Source organism: Panthera onca, chromosome E2 (genome assembly GCF_046562875.1).
Source record: "Panthera onca isolate mPanOnc1 chromosome E2, mPanOnc1 haplotype 2, whole genome shotgun sequence".
Taxonomy (NCBI): Eukaryota; Metazoa; Chordata; class Mammalia; order Carnivora; family Felidae; genus Panthera; species Panthera onca.
In genome coordinates this window covers 12,867,893-12,888,614 of record NC_138353.1, presented here as the reverse complement: position 1 = coordinate 12,888,614, position 20,722 = coordinate 12,867,893, and the positions used below count along the sequence as shown (strand labels likewise).

General features: G+C 62.9%; 1 protein-coding gene across 2 annotated transcripts; it reads left to right on the top strand.

The window, feature by feature from the left end:
• Nucleotides 1-1,217: 1,217 nt before the first annotated feature.
• On the top strand, nt 1,218-20,158 carry ERFL (ETS repressor factor like). Of its 2 annotated transcripts, XM_060651307.3 has the most exons (6): nt 1,218-1,805; nt 15,396-15,475; nt 18,331-18,565; nt 18,905-19,100; nt 19,220-19,337; nt 19,710-20,158. In XM_060651307.3, exons 2-6 carry the CDS (start codon nt 15,409-15,411, stop codon nt 20,156-20,158), a joined length of 1,065 nt encoding a protein of 354 aa, XP_060507290.1. In that variant the 5' UTR covers nt 1,218-1,805; nt 15,396-15,408. The 2 variants fall into 2 exon arrangements, with proteins under 2 accessions (XP_060507290.1, XP_081647648.1); XM_081791522.1 differs by lacking the exon at nt 1,218-1,805 and having other exon boundaries at nt 15,371-15,475.
• The last annotated feature ends 564 nt before the right edge of the window (nt 20,159-20,722 follow it).

Below are 20,722 nucleotides of genomic sequence, written 5' to 3'. Positions count from 1 at the left end.
CATGGCAAGTGGTTTATTTCGTGCTTGACCCAGGGGGAAGCGGTCCCCCCCCCACCCCGTCCTGCTGTTCCCCTCCCTCGGAGGTAGCGGTCGTGATCGCCCTGCATCTCAGCTGGGCCAAGTGAGGCTCGCGCTTACTAGCTCGAGCTAGATGCTAGATGCTGAGTAACTTGCCCAAGTGCCTGGCGAGCGGTGGTGGGGCTGGAGCCTGCTGAAGTTCTCTCAGACCCTCTCGCTCCATCCTTCCGTCTCACTCCCACCCCCCCCCCCCCCCCCCGGCGTCCCTGCCCAGGGGTCACTGGGGCTGGTGAGATCTTGCACAGCTGCCCTGGCCGGGGCATATTCATCTGGGGACTGTTGTTTTGCCCCGAGACCCTCTCCCTCTTGAGGCAGGTGACTCCAAGGGCTGCTGTTCCCCTGAGAAAGGGTCACTGGTGCTTGGGGGTGGGGCAGAGCCTGACCTGAGAATGGGAGAGAAAAGTGGGGGGGGGGCGCGCAGAAGCAGTGAGGGGAAGGAGGGGAAGGGGAGAGTGGATGACGAAGGCCATGGTCAGGCTAGGCCAGGGAGTCTGGAGGGGAGCTGAACTCTGGGGCTGGGGGCTGCTGCTCTCCGAGCCCTGAGGCCATGGCTCTTGTTATTTCAGCAGGAGCAGATCCGGCCCTTCCCTGTCCCTGCAGGTGTGAGTGAGCTCCTGACAAGGCGTGGGGCGTGTGAAGGGGAGTGTCAGCCTGCCTGCCCCGGGGTTCTGTGCTTGTCAGTGTGTCTGTCCAGCTGCCCTGGGCCTGTGTGTCACCCAAGCTTTGTGCGTTCAGAGGTGGAGTGTGACCGTGTGTCGCCATGCTTCTGTGTGTGTCTGTGTGTCCGGTTTGTGGGTCAGTGATTCAGGGTCCATCTGTTTGTGTATGTACTTCTCCGTGTGTGTCTGAGGGTCCAAGTGCCCACTAGGCTGTGTATCCTGTGTGTGTTTGCACCGTGTTACTGTCTCCGCGCGTCCCCATGTCCGGGTGCCTGTGTGTCTGTGTGTCCGGGTCCGTTTCGAGTGTCCAGCAGGGGTCCTGGCCGCGTAGTTGCTCCCTCCACCTCCTGCCCGCCAGTCGGTTCGTCCGCGCGTCCTCCTCGGGAGGGGCGGGGCGGGGAGGGGAGAGAAAGGGGGGGGGGTCTCTCCACCCACCCCGCCCCCACCCCCACTCCCTCAGTCCCGGGATCGAACCTTATTTAGAGTCGCGATTCGACATCTGTTTTCAAATTTGATCAGCTCTGAACTTTATTTTCCGAGTTTGAGGAAAATTATATTCCATCGATCGCGCTCCCGCCCCCTCCCCCGCAGCGCCCGCCGCCGCCGCCTCCATATATCTGCGCGCCGAGCCGGCCGGGCGGCCGCGAGGGCGGAGGCGCGCGGCGCGCCGCGGAGGAGCAGAGGGAGGAGAAGGAGGAGGAGGAGGAGGAGGAAGCGCAGGAGGCTCAGGAGGACGGCCGGCCGCCCGCACCCCCGCGCCCCCGCCGCCGCCCCGTCCCCGGCGGCCCGCGTCTCCGGCTCTCGGCGCGCCTCTCTCCCGCGCGTCTCTCTCCGCGTCTCGCGGTCTCTGCTCGGCCCCCCTCTCCGTGTCCCCGGCTGTCCCTCCGTCTCCGGGTCTCTCCGTCCGGGTCTCGCAGTGACTCTCGCTCCCGCTCCGTCCCCCGGGGCCCCCGGGCCCCGCCCCCCGCCCCGGAGCCCGCTCCCCAGGACGCCGCCGGGGCCATGGCTGCGGGATCCGAACTTTAAACACTTCTCGCCGGACCGGAGCGGAGGCGCAAACCCCGGAAAGTGAGTGAGCGCCGCGGGCCGGCGCGGGGGCGGGGATGGGGGGCGGGGCGCGGGAGGTGCTCCCGAGGGACCGTCGGAGCCCGGCCGCCGAGCCCGGGGCGGGGAAGACGGGAGGGGTCGGCGGCCCGGGGTGGGGGTGGGGGCAGCGCCCAGCTCTGGGGGTGGGGGGGTGGGGGAGAGGGCTGGAGGTGCGCGCACGGGACAGGGGCTCCGGAGGCGGGGGTGGGGGGGTGGGGTGGGGGGCGGAGGAGTGTGTGAGAGCGCTAGAGATGGGGGCCGGCAGAGACTGGGGTCTATTTGGGAACCGGGGCCGACGGGCACACCTGAGGGGGTTCTGGACGTGCGGGGCTAGAATCCTGGGAGGTTTTAGAGACCAGGACTGAGGGCTTGAAATTTGGGACCCGGGGGTTCAGAGCCAAGAGACTGGCTATTTGGGGTTGAGAGCTGACAGTTTGAGGCTGGAGTCAGTATGGGGTGTGGACCTTTGGGGCTGTGGTCAGTGTGAAGGTTTAGCTGGGGGTGGTGGTGGTGCTGGGAGGTCTGGATTTGGAGCTGGAGTTCAAGGCTGAGGGTCTGCACACTTAGCTCTGGATATTTGGGGTCTGGATATTTGGTGGAAGGGGGTCATCCGGGCCAATAAATGGGTCTGCACACTTTGGGGCTGGGAGCTCCTGACCTTCCAGGGACTGTGTCCTTCTGGGGACAGGTGGCCAGTATGCTGCATGCCTTTGCTGTCTGTCATTCCACCACCGTCCCAGGGCCATGCTGGGCCACCTCTGCCATCTCCTCCGTGGCTGGGTCTCTCCTTACTGTGTCTCTGTCTCTTCCAGCATCTCTGGCTCCACCTCTAACTCCAAGAATCTGTCTCTGACTCTTTATCTCTGTCTTTTGGAGCATCTCTCTCTTCCTCTTTGGGTCCAACTCTCGGACGATCTCAGAATCTCTGTGGCTCTTTCTCCCCAGGTCTTTCTCAGTGTCTCTCTGTCTCTGCCTTTCTCTGTCTCTTGCTATCTCTCTGTCTCTGCCTCTCCCAGCATCTCTGTCTCTGTCTCCCCCTCGCTGGTTTCCGCTCAGATTAAGCCGGGGACCTAATTCCAGGCCCAGGATCGAATTTTCTGGCAACAAAGGGAAATAGCGAATCGATCGGTCGCTCCGGAGATTAAGAGACAAGCGGCGCGCGGATCTATCACGGCTAAACGGCCCCCCCGCCCGCTCCCCCTGCCCGGCCGGCCCGCCGAGGCCCAGACGCGCTCCGCATCGCCAAGCAGCCTCAGGAGCCCGGCTGCCCGGCAGGCCCGGCCGGCCTCGCTGAGCCCAGAGCTGACTGCGTGAGCTAACTGCGCGCCCTGCCAGGGGCCGAAGCCGCGGGAGGGTTCCCAGCGCCAGCACTGGCCCCTGGGGAGGGGAGGAGAGGGAAGGAGGTGAAACCAAGGCAGTGAATCACCCAGAAGAACCATGCTGCACGCACCTGTGGCCGCAGGTAACACCTTTCACTCACACCTGTGTATCAACACACCCGTCACGTTAGCGTGTCCCCTTCATTTCCCCACATCTGGACCTCCAGGTAACATTAGTCTTCTTATACCTGTCCCCTGCAGGTAACCTGTTCTCTTCATCTGTCCCTGTAGGTGTCACCTATTTCCTGTCACCTGCTTTTACAGGTAACACGTGTCCCTTGCAACCTGCCCCACAGATGCCTATGATCTCTCGGTGACACGTGTCCTCTCTTACCTGCTTCTCCAGGTAACACCTGTTCTCCAAAATCGGCCCCTTCCATTCGAATCCCTGCCTCTGTCCCACGCATGCCACATCGTCCCTTTCCTACCTGCACCCCCCCCCAATCCCTGAAGCTCTAAACACACTTATTAAACACACTTCTCACACATTCCTGTTCACTTCTGTGTCTCAAACAGTACCTGTCCACCATATCTTCTCTCTCCGCCCCCCGCCACACACACACACACACACACACACTCCGTCCTTCGCACGTAAGCACTCATCCTCTTAACCTGCCCCTTCCCACCTCTCCTGTCCCATACTCCTCCCTTCCAATGCTAACCTTGTCCACCCTCGTACCTGTCCTTCCAGAAGCACTTCCCACTCATGTGTCACCCGAGAACACACCTGCTTCCCACCACGCTCCCTGCCTGCACCTATCGCCCCCACACTCCGTCTCCCATCCTTTGGCCCAAAGATACCTACTTCCCGCTGTCTTTTCCACTTGTCAGTTCAGGTGACTCACCCCAGACGGCAGGTGCACCCACCTACCCGCACCTGTCTCCTAATCGGCACGGCTTGATTGCTCACATGTGCAGTGGGCCCTGGGCACCCTTCCTCGTGTGCCTCCCCCCCCCCCCCCCCCCCCCGCCATGATGTCTCCTAGAGCCCTTGCCTGAAAGTCACCCCTCCCCCCTCCACCCTTGAGCTGCTCACGTTGTATCTGGCTCCTTCTATCTCTCTGTCTCTGCTTCTCTTTTGTCTCTCACACCACCACCTTATTCGTACACAGGTTTGGACGGGGAATCTGACCTTGGCCTCAGGCAGCTACCTGTTGCCCCACACCGTCCCTCAGGCACTACCTACTTCTTTTCCTCCCCCACAGAACTAATTCCCCATGTTTCCCACATCCCCCCTTCCTTGCTGCACGAGGTCACCCCAGCGGCTCTCCATACCTGCCCCTTTCTCACCTGTCTGCCAGAGCATCACCGGCTCCAATGTCCTGTCCACTCACTCCTGCAGCAAACACGTACCGAGGCTTCCACACCTGTCGCCTCCCTGATCTCTCTCTGGTTTTCATCTCTTCAAGTGGGTCTCTGCCATACCCCTGGCATCCCCAGCCTGTCCACAAAGGGAATGCCTGCTCCTGGCCACACTGTTGCCCCACAGACGTGAACCAGCTTCGAGTCCCCTTCTCTCCTTCCCTCTCACTGACGTCCACGTAGCTCTTGCCCCCTCACAGCTTTTTCTTTTTTTATTTTTTTATTTAAATAAACATTTTATTTATTTTTGAGAGAGACCGAGCATGAGTGGGGGAGGGGCAGAGAGAGAGGGAGACGCAGATTCTGAAGCAGGCTCCGGGCTCTGAGTGGTCAGCACAGAGCCCGAAGCGGGGCTCGAACTCATGAACCGTGAGATCATGACCTGAGCCGAAGTCGGACGCTTAACTGACTGAGCCACCCAGGCGCCCTGCTTTTTCTTTAAAAAAAAAAAAAAAAATTTTTTTTAAGTAAGCTCCATGCCCAGTGTGGGGCTTGAACTCATGACCTTGAGATCAAGAGTCTTATGCTGTGCCGACTGAGCCAGCCAGGCCACCCCCCTTCACGACTTTTACAGACATTGGGTACATACGCCAACACCTCTCAGCCGCCTTGTCTCGGCTGTGCGGCTGTGCTCGTCTTCACTACCTGCTCGTGTGGCCTGTCACCACCCCCGCCCCCCATCCCACCCCGGTACCTTGAGAGCCTAACCTTCAGATCCCTCACACCTGTCTCCAGCCTGCTCCCCTCTGGAGATACCTGTCCCTTTTCACAGGACATGTCACCAGCCATCTAGGCCCTCAGGGAACACCTTCCTTGATGAGCTTAAGTAACACCTGTAGCATTTGCTGACCACATAACACTGTTCCCAGGGGTCCCCACACCTGCCCTCTGCATCGTACAGACTCCCTTAAGCCAGAGGCTCTCTGACTTCAGTGTGCAGGGGAAACACGTGGAGGGGCCGCTGGCACATACCGCTCCGGGCCTCGCCCCAGAGACCCTGGTGTGGCAGGTCTGGGGTGGAGACTGAGACTGCATTTCTAGCAAGCTCCAGGTGCTCCTGGCCCGCGGACGGCTCCTTGAGTAGCACCTGCCTACTCGGAACATGTTCCCAGCTCCTGCCTGGTTTCTTTGCGTTTTGGTTTTGTTTTAATCTCTGCACCCAACACGGGGCTCGAACCCACAACCCTGAGATCAAGACTTGCACGCTCTGCTGACTGAGGCAGCCAGGAGCCCCAGCCAGCCACTTATTCAGGCTTATTCAGCCTGTCTCGGTGACTGGCAGTGTTCTCAGTTCTTTCGAACCACGGTCTCGTTTCCTCCTCACGAGGCCCCCCGGGAGGCAGGTCCTTATTCTTATCCCCAATTTACGGAGAAGGAAACTGAGCCCCGAGAAACGGAGTCGTTTCTCTGAGGTCTCAGAAACTGGCATTCTTGGAGGCCATCTGACTTCAGTCATCCAGGTGTCCTTACCTCCCCCACCTGCCTATGCCCTCCTGCTCCCCAGCCTCGCGTTCTCCCCCCAACTCCTGCCATCAGTCGTGTCCCATCTCCCTGCTCGTACACCTGTCTCTTGGACACCCACTCCCCGGGGCCGAGCTGGTCACTCACATCCTCACTCCCTCCCACCGTCCAAGCTGCCCGGAGCCAGCCCAGCTCCTCCCAACACGCTCCTGTCTCCTCAGACACCCCTTGCCCTGCAGAACTACCCATCTCTGCACACCCGGCTTCCCCAGCCTGGTGCCTCTCTGCCCGCCCTCCCTCTGTGTGCTTCCTCTACTCCATCTCTGTCTCCCGAATCTGAGTCTCTGTGTATCTCTGTCTCTCTCTTCCTCCCTCCCTGTCTCTTTGTTCGCTGTGTTTCTCCACCTCCGTCTGTCTCTGTGTCTCTGTGTCTTCTCTCTTTATAGGGTCTGATTCTTGTTCTCTGTGTCCTGCATTCTCTGTCTCTTTCTCATTCTCTGTCTCCTCCCACCTCTTCTTTCCCTCTCCTTTGTTCTCTCCTCCAAAAGTACAGGTTTTGGGGGCTTGAAGTCCTGACCCACGTTTGAGTCCAGGCCTCCCCACTCACCCTTGTGGGACTCTGGCCAAGTTACTTTTCCTATCTGAGCCTCAGTTTCCGCATCTGTGAAATGGGCATCACGGCACTTGCTACCTCCCAGGTCGTGTGGTGAGGATGGGGTGGTGAGGGAGGCAAGAGGACCTGGGCCAGATGGGGGCTGATCTTCCCTCCGTGGCTTCCTCTCTGCTCCCATCTCTTCCCAAGGGCTGCTGGCCCCACCTGGATGTTGGTGGGAGTATGTGTGGTGGGGGAACGGAGAGAGAGATGGGCAGAGGCGTCCGGGCCAGGGCTTGGGCATGGGACCCGGTGTGGGGCTGGGGACAGGGATCGATCCGCCTCGGCGGCAGTGCGCGGGCCAGGATTGCATCTTGTCACAATAATTTATTGCTCTCATCCCGTCTGATCGATGGAGCTGAATTAGCACCGTGCGATGCCCCTGGAGCCCCGAGCCTCCCCCAGCCTGGCCGGACCCCGGCCCTTCTCTGGCCCTCGTGGGATCCCCTGCAGTCCAGGCACCCAGCTCCCATGGGCCCAGGACCTGCACTTGGCCCCAGGCTCTGGGGCCCTGCCCTCTGTTTCCTGGTTGCCTGTCCCCCTGTGCCTCTCTTCCCTTTTTGCCTCTATGTTTGCCTTCCTGGGTCTTTGACCCCATTTATATGTTCCTCATTTTCTCTGACCCTCAGTCACTCACTCCTCCCCCATTTTTGTTCCTCATCTGTTTCTCTGTCCCCCTGTTCTTGTGTCTCAGTCCCCCATCTGTCTGTCCCCCTGCTTCATCCCTCAGTCTTCCTGTCCCCCCCCCTTTGTGCCCCTGACCCCACGTCTCGCTGTACCACCTTCATCACTGCCCCTTGGTCTCTGGCTTTCTGTCCCTTTGACTCCCTGTCTGTCCCTCTGTTTCTCTGCCTCCTTTTAATATGAGTTTCACTTAAGCCCCGTTTCCTGAGCACATACTTGGTGCCAAGCCCCATGAACAGGACACAGGGTGCCCCCGCCCCTGCCTCTTGGCCATCACGGTCCAGAGGGGCCCTCTTGGACTTCGGCCACAGTGATTAGCTGGCTACACTTGCCTTCAGCTTTCTGTTCCTCCACCCCTCCGGCACTGCCAGATCACAGTCCTTGCCCCTGCACCTCTGTCACTGTCTCTGATACAAGGCAGTTGGCGGGGGGGGGGGGGGGGGGGCGGGGGGCGGGGGAGGGTGGTGCTGGGGTGTAAGGATGAGACAGGGGAGGGAGCTGGAACTGAGGAGTCTAGGGAAGAGGTTGGGGTTCAGGATGAGGCAGGAGGTGTGACCTGGCCAGGTGGAGGTGAGGAGGAGGGGCAGGGTGGGTTTTGGAGTTGGGGTGGTAGCCCACCCTGGGTCCCCTGGGTCAGCCCCCGGGGACACTGACACCCCCCCAAAGACCACAGCTGGGCATTGTGCTGGCCATGAGTCCACACTTGTGCCTTCCCCTTGCTCCCGCCTCCTCTGCCCCTGTAGCCCCTACAGCCTCTGCCCTCCTTGCCCACTCCTTTGCCTCCGTCCTAATCCCTCAATTTTCCGCATCTCTGCCCCTCCTCTCCTTTCTCCCTGACGGGGTCCCTCCTTGGAACAGCTCTCTTCCCGACCTCTGTCTCCCTAATTCACTTTGTCCAAGCGGCTCTGACTCACTCCCCTTTTCCAGGTTTCCCTAACTCGTCCCCTTCTGTCCCCCTCTGTCTCCCGGTAGGTGTTGCTTTCTGCTTGTCTCTGTCCCCCACCCTCCCTCTCTGGGTGTCTTCTCCCTCCCTCTACCCGCCCCCCATGCTCCCTCCATCTCTTGGGGTCTCTGAAGGGGAAGGCAGGGGGTAGGGAAGCAGCCTGAGCTCTGGGTCCACATCCGCGGTGGCGCCTCCCGCCCTCCCCTCCCCCAGTGCTGTTTGGTAGGCGGGGTGCGTGGCACTGCGGTTCCCACCTCCCCGGGGACGCTCCCCCCCCCCAACTGACACGGTTCCGCGTGCTGGCCACAGCCCCAGGGATGTTCGTGCAGAGACTGGGACTCAGGGAACGAGAGAGACGGAGACAGAGAGATAGACCCAGAGACACCAGCGAGAGGGAGAGAGGGGGAGAGGGTGGGTGTGAGGTCTCTGGTGCTGCCATGGCTTGGTGCCTCTCGCCTTCCCCAAATCGCATCTCAGACACACCTTCTCCAGGCCGGGAGGCCAGTGCCTCATCTGTCTGCCCGCCCATCCTCCTGTCTCACACAGAGAGTCCGGTGTGTGTGCATGTGTGTGTGCACACACGCAAGCTACTGTAACTCTGTGTGTGTGTGACACTGCGGGGGGGGGTGGGGGCGGGCTTGACGGTTCATGTGGCTGTGACTTGTGTTGCAGCGCTTGCAGACGTGACCTGCGGAGACCTGTGCGTTCCAGGGCAGTGGGGACTTAGCGTGGGAGCGTGAGCCCGTGGGGGCTGGGAGACGCCGTCTGAGCCGTGTCTGTGAGCCTGTGCGTGCCTTGTGCGTGTGACGCTCCTCTGCGGGCATCTGGTGTGACTGCCCACGGTTCTGGAGTTGTACGGAGTCTGGACTTTCCAAGTCTGCTGGCCTGTCTCAGTGACCGGGACGGCCCACGCCGCTGCAGGCGAGGAGACCAGAAGGCTTAGTCCAAGGGAGGCATGGTTGGGGGGGGGGGGGGGCTGAGCGGGCACCACCCCAGGAGCCGGGCTGGCGAGTGTGGGCGTGGGACACCGTGAAGGAGCAGCTGTGGGCTGTGGTCACAGCTCCTGCTCGCCCCCCACCCCCACCCGCGTCAAAACCAGCCATGTGAGCCTGGGTGGCGGTACGTTTTGTGTTAAGGAGGTGCCGTCGTGTCTCCGAGCCTGTGGGATTGTGTCCGAGTCAAGGCTGGACGTGAAACGATCCTGCGTGTGCCCCGAAGAGTGTTGAAGGCCCTGTGCACTTGTGGTCGTGTGTCTGCGTGTGCTCTCCACGTGGGAGCTGACGCCCCAGCACGCGTGAGGCCGTGTGTGTGTGTGATGACGCGCGGGCACAGACGTGTGTTCCGCGCTGCCCTGTGTGTGTCGCGTGTATTCCGTGGGTCTCTGTCATGGGGGCCTGTGTGCTTCTGTCCCTGCGTTTTTGGGGTTTTTTTAAACTTTTATTTTTATTTTTTTGGATATTTATTTTTGAAAGACAGAGAGACAGAGTGCAAGCAGGGGAGAGGCATCGTGAGAGAGGGAGACACTGAATCCAAAGCAGGCTCCAGGCTCTGAGCTGTCAGCACAGAGCCCGACGTGGGGCTTGAACCCACAGACCGTGAGATCATGACCTGAGCCAAAGTCAGATGCTTAACCGACCGAGCCGCTCAGGCGCCCCGTCTGTCCCTGCGCGTTTCGTGGGCCCGTGTGGAGATGCGCTAGCTCTCAGATGAGCCAGCCTGTTGTGGGGATGACGGCGTGTGGCCTGGAGAGAAGCAGCGAGCGGCGTGTTTGTGTGCGAACGTACGTACACGTGCGCTCACGCACCCCAGACGCAGAGACGCCCCCGCCCGGGGGCAGGCTGAAGCATTTGGTTGATCAGGCAGGGGTGGGAGTGGGGGTGACCTTGGGGGTGGGGGGGGGCGGGCAAGTCCAGGCAGGAAAGCCCCCGTCCCCTTCCTGGCCCAGTCCTCCTCGGGACAGCCGCAGAGGCCCCCTTGGTGCCTGCGGTGAGACCGCCTTCGGGCCCGTGTGCACACAGATGTGGGCAGGCGCGTGTGCGAGCACGTGCACAGGTAGCGTGCGACAGCGGGCGGCTGGGCCGTGTGCAGCCGGAGGGGACAGGGCGCACGGTGCGCGACGCGTGCCTACCGGTGGGGGCCTGGAGAGGGTGGTGCGAGAGTCTGCCGTGTGTCTGCGTGTGCACAGATGTGTCCTGCGTGGGTGTGTGGCCTAGGGAGGGGCGTGTCCCCGGCGCGGGTGCAGACGGAGGGTCAGGGTGTATACGCGTGTGTGTCTAGGTGTGAGGTGTGTGCCTGTTGGCGTGTGTGTGCGTGTGTGAGTGCGCGTGCAGGGGCGGCAGCGGGAGAAGGGTCTTGGGCCGCGTCTCTCTCCTCTTTAGACAGAGCCCCGGAGAAGATATGAAATTTAAAAAAAAAATCAATTTTCATTCCACTTGTGCAGATTGTGTTAAGGGGAGGGGGTGCTGGGTGAGGGATGAAGGGGCTGTGGGGGGGGGGGGGTGAGGCCCGAGGCGGCTCCCGAGGCGGCCGGAGCAGCTTAGAGAAATCAAAACAACTGGTTAAACCCCAGCCCGGGGGGCCGGGGTGCTGGGGGGGGGGGGGGGGTGAGGAGACCAGAGGCGAGGAGAGATGTGGAGAGACAGAGACGCCCAGAGACAGGGAGAGACAGAGACGCCCTAAGACAGAGACAAGAAACGCAGACCCTGAGAGTCTTGGAGCTCCAGGCGGAGAGAGGGATGGAACAACAAAGACCTCTGTGAGACGGACCCCGCCAGCCCGTGGGCCTGAGGCCGGGAGCCCCATCTCTAGAGAGACAGAGGCAGACGTAGGCCTGAGACGGTGCCCGCTTTATACACGCAGACACGCGCTGGAGAAGTGCGGGGGGGCGGGTGGACAGACAGTCGGACAGACGGCGGCTTGACCTCCGAGTGCCCGCCTTGCCGCGACACAGCCCGTCACCCACTTGGCCTCTGGGCGTGAGCGTGCTGCTGGGCGGGCTGGTCCGTGTGCGTGTGCGTGTGTGTGTGTGCGTGTGCGTGCGTGCAGTCTCGTGGTGGCTGTATCGGTGCCGCGTGTGCGTCTGTGTCGCCGTGTGTGTGACGCAGGGTCTCTGGTGCTGGTGCGTGTGGCACCGTGTGCAGCTGTTGCGTCCCTCGTGTGTGTCCCCTGTGTCCCCGGCTTGGCTGTGCTGGTGTGTGTGTCCGGGTGGGTGTGGCGCCGTGTCGGTGCGCGCTCGTAGGTCCGCGTGTCTGTGTGTGATTGTGTCAGTGTGTGTTTCTGTCCACGGTTGTGTGTCTCCACTTCCGGGTGGGATCAAGGTGGTGTGTGTATCCCTAGACAACCGTGTGTTCCTCTGTGAATATCTGTGAGCGTCGTGGTGTGTGTGTGTGTGTGTGTGTGTGTGTGTGTGTGTGTGTGTGTCGGTCACGGGGCGTGTGGCTGTTTTGACCTGCGTGTCTGTGTGTTGCGTATGACACGGGTGGGGGGGGGGGTGCCGAGGGTGCCGTGTGGGTCTGTGTGAAGTGTGCCTGGGCCGGATTGTGGGTCTGACTGCTTGGCGAGGAGGGGAGAGGCAGCGTCTTGCCTGCCCAGCCCCTCTCCCCACACTGCTGCACGCACACGCACACGCACAAGCACACACACATTCAGTGCCGTGGCTGCAGGCGGTGGAGATGGGGGGCGGCGGGGGGGGGGGTGGAGGAAGCAAAATAAAATTAAAAATTAAAGCTGGCCCGGGGTCCCCATCCGCACGGCGCGGACCGGCGGGGCGGGGCGGGGGTTTGCAGCGGCTCCCCCTCCACAGCTACCGGGTCTGGGGCCGGCTGTCCGTCTGTCCAGCGTCCTAACCGGGCCCCTGCCTGGCCCCGCAGCCCCAGCCCCGCAGGCCCCGCTCCTTCCACCGGTCGATCGCGATCAATGGGGCCAGGGGGGCGCCAGGGGCAGGGCGAGATCAAAGGGACCCCAAGAGACGGACAGTGGGACGGAAACAGAGATGCGGAGACAGAGATGGAGACAGAGACAGAGACGGAGAGACAAGGACGTGGGGAGGAGAGACGTGGGGACCCAGAGAGAGACACGGGGACCCTGAGACGTGGTGCTGTGGACCCTGTCAGTCAGGGCAGGGACCCAGTCCCTGTGGGCCTGACCGGACAGAGACGGGGACAGAGAAGGGGCAGGCAGAGATGGCGAGACGGCAGAGACGCGTGAGAGATGCGGGGGGGAGCGTGGGAGCAGGGCCCGGAGCGCCGATCCCACGGCTCCTCGTTATAACGTGTCCGGAGGAGGCGGCGGGGAGTTGAAAGCGTCGGGAAGAGAAATCAAAACCAACACGGAAATGAGAGGGGCCAGTGGGGGTGGGGGCGGGGGCGGAGGCAGGAGGGAGGGGGACCCGGAGAGGCAGAGCGAGCGGGAGGTGGGAGAGAGGTGGCCGGCGAGGTGCGGAGCCGGAGCCGGGAGGGAGATGGGGAGACTGAGGCGGGACGGGCTGGGGGCCAAGCAGGGGTGGTGGCACAGCTGGGGAGAGGGGAGAGCCGGCGGAAGAAGGGACGGAGGGGATGGGGTGCGGGGAAGCCAGAGATGAGAGAGACCCGAGGGAGGTTGGGGGGGGGGCACAGGGGTTGGGGAGAGGGGGTGGGAAAGGATGGGAGGAGACCCCCTGGGTTGAGGAAGACAAGGAAAGAGAGAAGAGAGATGAAAAAAAGGAAAAGAGATGAGGAGGAGGCAGAGAAGGGGAGAGAGAGAGAGAAGAGTGTGGGAGGGGGGACGGGGGGGGGAAGAGACAGGGAGGGAGAGCAACAGAGAAAGTTGGGGAGATTGGATGGGAGACAGGGGACATGGGGGTGTGGGGGCAAAGTGGCCGCAGGAAGGGGGGACCCTGAAGAGGCAGATGAGGTGGCCGGGGGCCTGAGTGATGGAGAGGACTGTGTGGGAGAGACGCAGTGGACACCGGGTGGCGGGGGGGCCGCCTGGGTGCCCGTGGGGACCCGGCAGGTCTGGAGGGAATGGGCCATCTGCCAACTCTTGTCTGCCGTCCAAGGGGTGAGGTGGGGCTTGTGGGGAGCAGAGCGGCCGTGCGGGGTCTTTGGGGAGAGCGGTGTCTGCGGGGAAGGCTGTCTTATAAGAGCACGTCGTGGGGGTGGGGTATTTGAGGGGGGTGTCTGAACGAGGAGGTCTGAGAAAAGTGCTCTCTCTGAAAGGTGGGGTCTCAAAGGGAGGAGCGGTGAGGGGCTGAAAAGTATCGAAGGGGGAGGATGTGCCCGAGGGCTGGGTGTCTGAGAGGAACAGATGTCCAAGGGTCTGGGGGCGCGTGGGGGGGTGTCTGTGTAGTGGGGTATCCGCGGGGGAGAGGCTGTCAGAAGGGTAAAGGTTCTGAGAGACGGGTGAGGAGGGGGGAGGGGGTATTTGAGGAGAGAGGTATCTGAAGGAGTAAGGGGGTCTGAGAGAGAGGACCTGAGAGGGGAGGCATGTCCAAGGATGAAGGGGTGTCTGAAAGAGGAGGCATATTTAAGGGGGAAAATATGTCTGAGGGAGGAGGCAGATAGGAGCACAGGTGTCTGAGGGGGGAGGCATATCCATGGAGGAAGTGGTATCTGAGGGGTGCTGTTTGGGAGAGGCAGATCTTAGGGGAAGGAGTGTCTAAGGGGGTTGTTTCGAGGGGAGGCATATGGGAGGAAGAAGGGTATCTGAGGGGGGGCCTCCCGGAGGGAGGCAGATCTAAGAGGAAGGGGTGTCTGGGGGGCGGCTGGGGGGTGAGGGGAGGCAGATCTAAGGGGAAGGGGTGCCTGGGGGGGGCTGTGGGGTGAGGGGAGGCAGATCTAAAGGGAAGGGGTGTCTGGGGGGGGGCTGTGGGGTGAGGGGAGGCAGATCTAAGGGGAAGGGGTGTCTGGGGGTGCTGTCTGGGGGAAGGGGATCTGAGGGGGGGCTGTGGGGTGGGGGAGGCAGATCTAAGGGGAATGGGTATCTGGGGGGGGCTGTGGGGTGAGGGGAGGCAGATCTAAGGGGAAGGGGTATCTGGGGGGGCTGTCTGGGGGAAGGGGATCTGAGGGGGGGCTGTGGGGTGGGGGAGGTAGATCTAAGGGGAATGGGTATCTGGGGGGGCTGTGGGGCGAGGGGAGGCAGATCTAAGGGGAAGGGGTATCTGGGGGGGCTGTCCGGGGGAAGGGGATCTGAGGGGGGGCTGTGGGGTGGGGGAGGTAGATCTAAGGGGAATGGGTATCTGGGGGGGGCTGTGGGGTGAGGGGAGGAAGATCTAAGGAGAAGGGGTGTCTGGGGGGCTTTGGGGTGAGGGGAGGCAGATCTAAGGGGAAGGGGTATCTGGGGGTGCTGTCCGGGGAAAGGGGATCTGAGGGGGGCTGTGGGGTGGGGGAGGCAGATCTAAGGGGAAGTGGTGTCTGGGGGGCTGTCTGGGGGAAGGGGATCTGAGGGGGGCTGTGGGGTGGGGGAGGCAGATCTAAGGGGAAGGGGTGTCTCAGGGGGCTGTCCAGGTTGGGGGAGGCAGGTGCTAGTGGTAGGGGTCTGAGGTCAGGGGTGCGCATCTGTGGGATCCCTCCTTCAGGGTGCTGGGGTCTGTTCTGCGGCGGGGGGTGGGGGGCCCTCTCTGGGCCGGCGGGTGAAAGCTGGGGACTGCTTGGGAGCTAGATGAGCCAGCCCGGGGGGAGGGGGGTCCACTGGGCGGGCCAGGGGGTGGGGGCGAGGTTCAGAGCGAGACAAATCTGGGGCGGCCAGATAGACAGAGACCCAGAGACGCTGAGACGGATGAGAGGTCGGGCACGAGCCGGCCGGAGAGGCGGCGGCGGCGGCAAAGCTGTTGCGGGGCGGGCGGGTGGCGCGGCCAGCCAGCGAGTGTGAGTGAGCCAGCGAGTGGGAGCAGCGCGGAGGGAGGCTGGGGGCGACGTGGGTAGTGACTGAGGCACAGGGTGAGGGCGAGGCTGCGGGAGGAGAGGCTGGGAGGCAGGGTCCGTGGGACGTGGGTGGAGAGGGTGGCGGGTGGCGGGCCGGGAGGGCCCGTGGGGAGCGCCCGCCCCACTGACCCCTGTCTGTCTCTCCTGCCTGTCCCCGCCTGTCCCCGTGTGTCTGTCCCGGCCTCTCTGCAGGGCTGGCTCCACCATGGACTGTAGCTGCGTCTCCGACCTTCTCTTCGCCCCGCCCGCCCTGCCGGCTCTCTGGACCCCCGGTAACTGGCCCGGACCTCCTGCCCCTCCCAGCCAGCTGGCTCCTCCTTTCTGCACCTCTTCCTGTCCTCCCTCCTCTGTCCGGGTCTGTCACGGTCCCCTGAATGCAACCCCCTAATGAGAAACTTGGCTAAAAACTTCACAGCCAGATGTCCCTGCCACCTGCCTACTGGGACGTGAGGGTCTTTGGAGGGTAGGGGAGGTGCTGGGGTCCGAGAGGGGTAGGCTCCTGGGATCCGAGGTGCTGGGGTCTCGGCCTGCTCCCACCCGGGACCTTGGGCAGAGAGGCAGGTACTGGAGACGCCCGGGCAGTGATGGAGCAGGGCGGGGACCAGAGGGGGCACCAGGCCAGGCGCGGGTGTGCAAACGGACAGGGGCCGCCTGGCCAGGGGGACATGGAGCACGGTCCAGCCAGCCGGAGCCCTGGGACAGAGGACGGCCTGCTCAGAAGCGGACACTCAGAGCTGGGGATGTGGACAGTAAGACCGGCTTGGACGCGCATTTAAGCCCAAGTCACACGCCCCACAGATGGGGAATGCGTGTGTGCGCGCGTGTAGACTGGGACTCTGTGCCTGCTAGTTTGGGGGCTCGGAGTGTGTCCTTGCGTCACACGTCAGTGCTTCTGGAAGAAGTGGTCGCACTGGGAGGGTGTATGTGCAACGTCTGTCTTTGTGTGAGCTGGCGAGCCTGCTCGTGCGCGTGCACACACACACAGACACACACCCCTACCTGAGCGTGTCTGGGCTGGGTGGGGGGGGTTTCTTCGGGACATCGGGCAGAGCATGTCTGCGTTTTAGGATTGGGGGTGTCTGTGGGCTTGCCAAGCACGTACCTGCCTCGGGGGTGAGGAGCTCTCGACCATTACTTCCCGGTGCGTGTCATGGTCCGGGACGGAGGTCTCGGTGCACTTCGGGCTGCGTGGGCGGGTGGGTGCCCCCCAGGCCTCTGTGTCGGTGTGTGCGCGGTGGGGGGAGGGGTCCTTGCATCCGTGGGTCACTGTGACTGAACTTGGGGGGGGGGGGGCGGTCTGTCACAGTGTGTCTGCGGGCTGAAGTTGCGGGTCCTCTCTAGTTGTGCGTTGTGGGTCCCGGCAGATCCAGTCCGTCTGAGGAAATGTGTTTGAGGGCACGTGGTGGTTCCGGACTGGGTCGTGTATCTGCAGGTGTGGGGCAGTTGTGCACTGTCCTCTCGGGTTCGCGTGTGCGTGTGCGTGTGCGTGTGCGTGTGTGTGAGATGCAGTAGCGGGTGTGGAATGGGCCGGAGCTCACGAGCTGATTGAGCCCCATCACCCGAAGTAAGAAAGACCCAGAACGGGGTTGAGAGAAAAATTCTCCCTTCGGGGAGGAAACCGCCTGGCCTCCTGAGCCCTCGGCGAAAGGCATTAGCACCGATTCTCACGCACCAGCACCAGGCAGCCTGGGTGGGACCCCGCTGCTCCTTGCCTCCTACCGCTGAAATTCTATTAAGCCAGAGAGGGCAAGGACCTACCCTGGGGCCACACAGCAAGTAGGTAGCTTAGCGTTGTCTTCCTCCCCAACCTTGGTTCTTTGTAGGCTGATCCTGCCTGCTGTTCTCAGGCCTGGGCCCCGGGGTCTCTGAGGAGGGAGGGAGGACAGAGGATGTGGCCCAGGATTGAGCACAGAAGTGGGCCCGGGGCCTTGTGGCTGGGAGGGGAGATTCAGGGGTGGGCGAGAGACCCTCCCCTTTCCATCCGGCTTATTCGGCACATTTGGACAGTAGGGTGCAGGCCACTCGTGTGTGTGAAGCGTGTGCCGAGGGGCGAGCCGTGGGTGTTACAGAGCGCAGGTGCCTGCGTCTCGTGGGTTTGGGAGGCCGTTCTGCAGGCGTGGTCTCAGCCCGCGTGCGCCTGTCAGGCTGACACCCGCGTCCCGATGCCGCACCCGCCAGTTCTGCCACACTGTGTGTGATTTGGGCCTTTGGCGTCCTGTGCGTCTCCCGTCATGGCTGCGTTGTTGTGGGTCTTGGTTCCGAGGGGCCAGAGATGTACGATTGTGTGTTGGGATGGACGTGTGATGCCGGGTATCTGGTGTGTCCGCCGTGGTGGCACGTCGTGGGCGAGGTGTCGTGCCCCAGCAGGAGCGCCGCCCTCGGGGCCGCCTGTGTCCCACGGTGTAGCTGGGCATCCCTGGAGCGTGAGGGGACGGCTGTGTGCGTGCTGCAGGTTTACGCTTATGCACACTGCTCTAGGACCGACAGAGCCAGGTGTGGGAGGGGATGTGGCACGTGAGAGTATAAGTACACGGACCGGTGCAAAGACACACGGGCACACGGGCCTGGCCGCCCCAGGGTGGAGTCAGCGGAGGGCTTCAGGGAGAGATGGAGCAGGGGGCAAGGGACAGGGAGGGGGCCATGCAGCAAGGGGTCAGGGGTGTTCCAGAGAGCAGGAGCGACCGGGGGCTTCTCAGGGCAGGGCTGGAGGGGGCAGCGGGAGGAGGGCTGTCCCCGTGTCGGGGGTGCCCTTCCCCTGCAAGCTGCCCCCTCCATTTCCTCCCCACGGTTTGAGGCCGCAGGAAACTGATCCCTCCCACCTCCACCCCGGGGGCGCTGAACCTGGCAGACTTGTGCCAAGGTCGAGGATGAGGCCGGAGGTGCCACCCCGGGGTCCCCGGACAACGGAGTTCTTGCCTCTTTGGCCAGATGGGGGACTAGACACCAGCTGGGGTAGAGAGTAGGAATTGGGTCCCTAAAGACATCAAGGGGTGGGTAGCTAGCTGTTCATCAGAGGCTGGGAGTCGGGGGAAGACCGGATGCCTCTCGGTTCCGGAGTCCAAGTAGGACCGGGAGCCCTGGCCTCGGTGTCCTGACCCGGGGCCACTCCCCTGCCTCCTGTCCCCAGGGTTTGCCTTCCCAGATTGGGCCTACAAGCCGGAGTCGTCCCCTGGCTCGAGGCAGATCCAGCTGTGGCACTTCATCCTGGAGCTGCTGCAGAAGGAGGAATACCAGGGTGTCATCGCCTGGCAGGGGGACTACGGGGAATTCGTCATCAAGGACCCTGACGAGGTGGCTCGGCTCTGGGGCATCCGCAAGTGCAAGCCCCACATGAATTATGACAAGCTGAGCCGGGCCCTGCGGTGAGGAGGGGTGGGGAGAGGCCGGCTGGCACCTTGCCCCTTCTCCCCTCCCTGTCCCTCTCGACCCCCACCCCCTGGGGCTTGCCCTCAGTCTCCTGGGGCAGAGTCCCTCGGATCCCAGCGCGCAGTAGCTACCGTGACTACTTGTGAGCGGACGGGAAGCAAGGTGGAAGGCCGGAAGCCAGCGTCCCAGCCTGCTTCACCCTTTCCTTGCCTTGTGACCTTGCTGAAGGGACTTCTGTGAGCCTCCGTTCCCCCAAACTACAGTGCTCTGTGCACCGTGCCTGGCACAGAACGTGAGTTAGGGGCCTGCCCAGCATTCCCTCATTCTCTCTCTAGCTACTACTACAACAAGCGGATTCTCCACAAGACCAAAGGGAAGAGGTTCACCTACAAGTTCAACTTCAGCAAAGTCGTGCTGGTCAACTACCCGCTGTTGGATGTGGCAGCAGCCACCACGGGTTCCCCACTCTTGCTGACCCCTGGTCCCTTTGGGGGGACCCCTGGGCCAGATGCTCCTCCCCTTACCCCTGAGGTGAGTTAGGGACACTGAGGTCCCAGCACTGGGTGTCTGGTGCCCCCCTTGCCAGCCATCAACCCCTGGGGAATGGGGCAGCCACTCTGAGCGGTGCTGCCTCCCCCCTCCCCCTCTAGACCTTGCAGACCCTGTTCTCTGCCCCTCGCCTGGGAGAGCCAGGGGCCCGGGCGCCCCTGTTCACCCCTGAGACAGACAAACTGCGTCTGGACAGCCCTTTCCCGTTTCTGGGCTCCGGTAAGAGCCTGCGGGTGCTGGGGGAGGGTGGGGGCATGCTGCACGCGTTTGAGGGGAAAGGATGGGCAAAGATGGGGAGAGACAGGATGCAGGAAGGAGGCCCGGGGCGAGGTTGTGTGTGTGCACGTTTTAAAAGCCACAGGAGGATTCGTGGAAGGCAGGGAGGAGGGAAACTAGAGAGGGAACAGCCTGGGAGAAGGGCTTTCAGGGCGCCAAAGGAATGGGGAGACCCGGGGAGAGCTGGGGGCAACCACAGGGTAGGGGGCGGCAGATGTCACGTGGGAGAGAGGGGGAGAACTGGGTGGAACACTGCAGGCAGCCCCGGCAGTGGAGGTGTGCCCGGCCTGATCTTCTGTCCCCTGTACTCACCAGGTGCCACCGGCTATTCCAAGCCCCCTGGCCTGCTGGGTCCTTATGGCCGCGCCTTCCCAGAGTACCCCTGGAACTTTAACCCGTACCTCACCGGCCCCTTCCCCAAGCTGCCCCCCTCTCTCTACCCCCCACACTTCTACCCCAACCCTCTGGCCGGTCCCCTGGGCCACCTGCCCTCAGCAGGGGCAGGGGGAGGCCCCGCAGCTTCACCCCTGCTGGCTGCGACAGGGGAGGGCCTGGGCCCTGAGCGCCCCTCGGGCCTGGCAGCCACCCCTCGCCTGGCACTGCCCGGAGCTGGGGGTCCAGAGGCTGCGCTGGGTGGGAAGGAGGACAGCGACTCGGAGCTGGAGATCACTGATGTCAGCGGCTGCAGCTCTGACAGCGAGGGCGACGAGGGCCTCCCTGTGCCCCCCAAGGCCAAGGCGAGCAAAGGGGGGATCGGCAGCTGAACCATTGTGGGGTAAAGGATTCTGCCAGGGTGGGGGCTCGGGGGGGGGGGGGGCAGCCTCTGCCCTGGTCCAGTGTGCCCTCCATGTCCCACCCAAGGCCAAGGCCCTGCCCTCGGCCCCTCCTAGGACCGGCCACATGGTCACCCACCTTCTTTCCTAACCCTGGGTTGGGGTCTCACCTCCCCCTTCAGAGGGGGAGGGGACACAATGGTCTCCAGCCTCTTTCCCAGGCTCCGGTTTGAGGGGGCTCCCCGCCTGGCCCCACTCTGAAAGTGCAATATGGCGCCCAGCCTCTCCTGCCCACCCACCCACCCCTGTGCTGTGACCTGCGTGTTTGTTCGGCCATGTCTGCTCTTGTGCCAGCCTCAGTCCTGACACCCTCCCCACACAGGCCCCCTGGGGACAGGGAGCTCAGAGCAATAACCCCGCCCCCAGCCCCTGCCCAGGAGGGCCCCCTCCCCACAACCCCCAACAGCCACCTCCAGAGAGTTTACTACAAAAATAAAGAACGGAAAGGAGTGTGAGATGTGGGGGAGCCTAGTGTCATGGGTGAAGGCGGGGGCT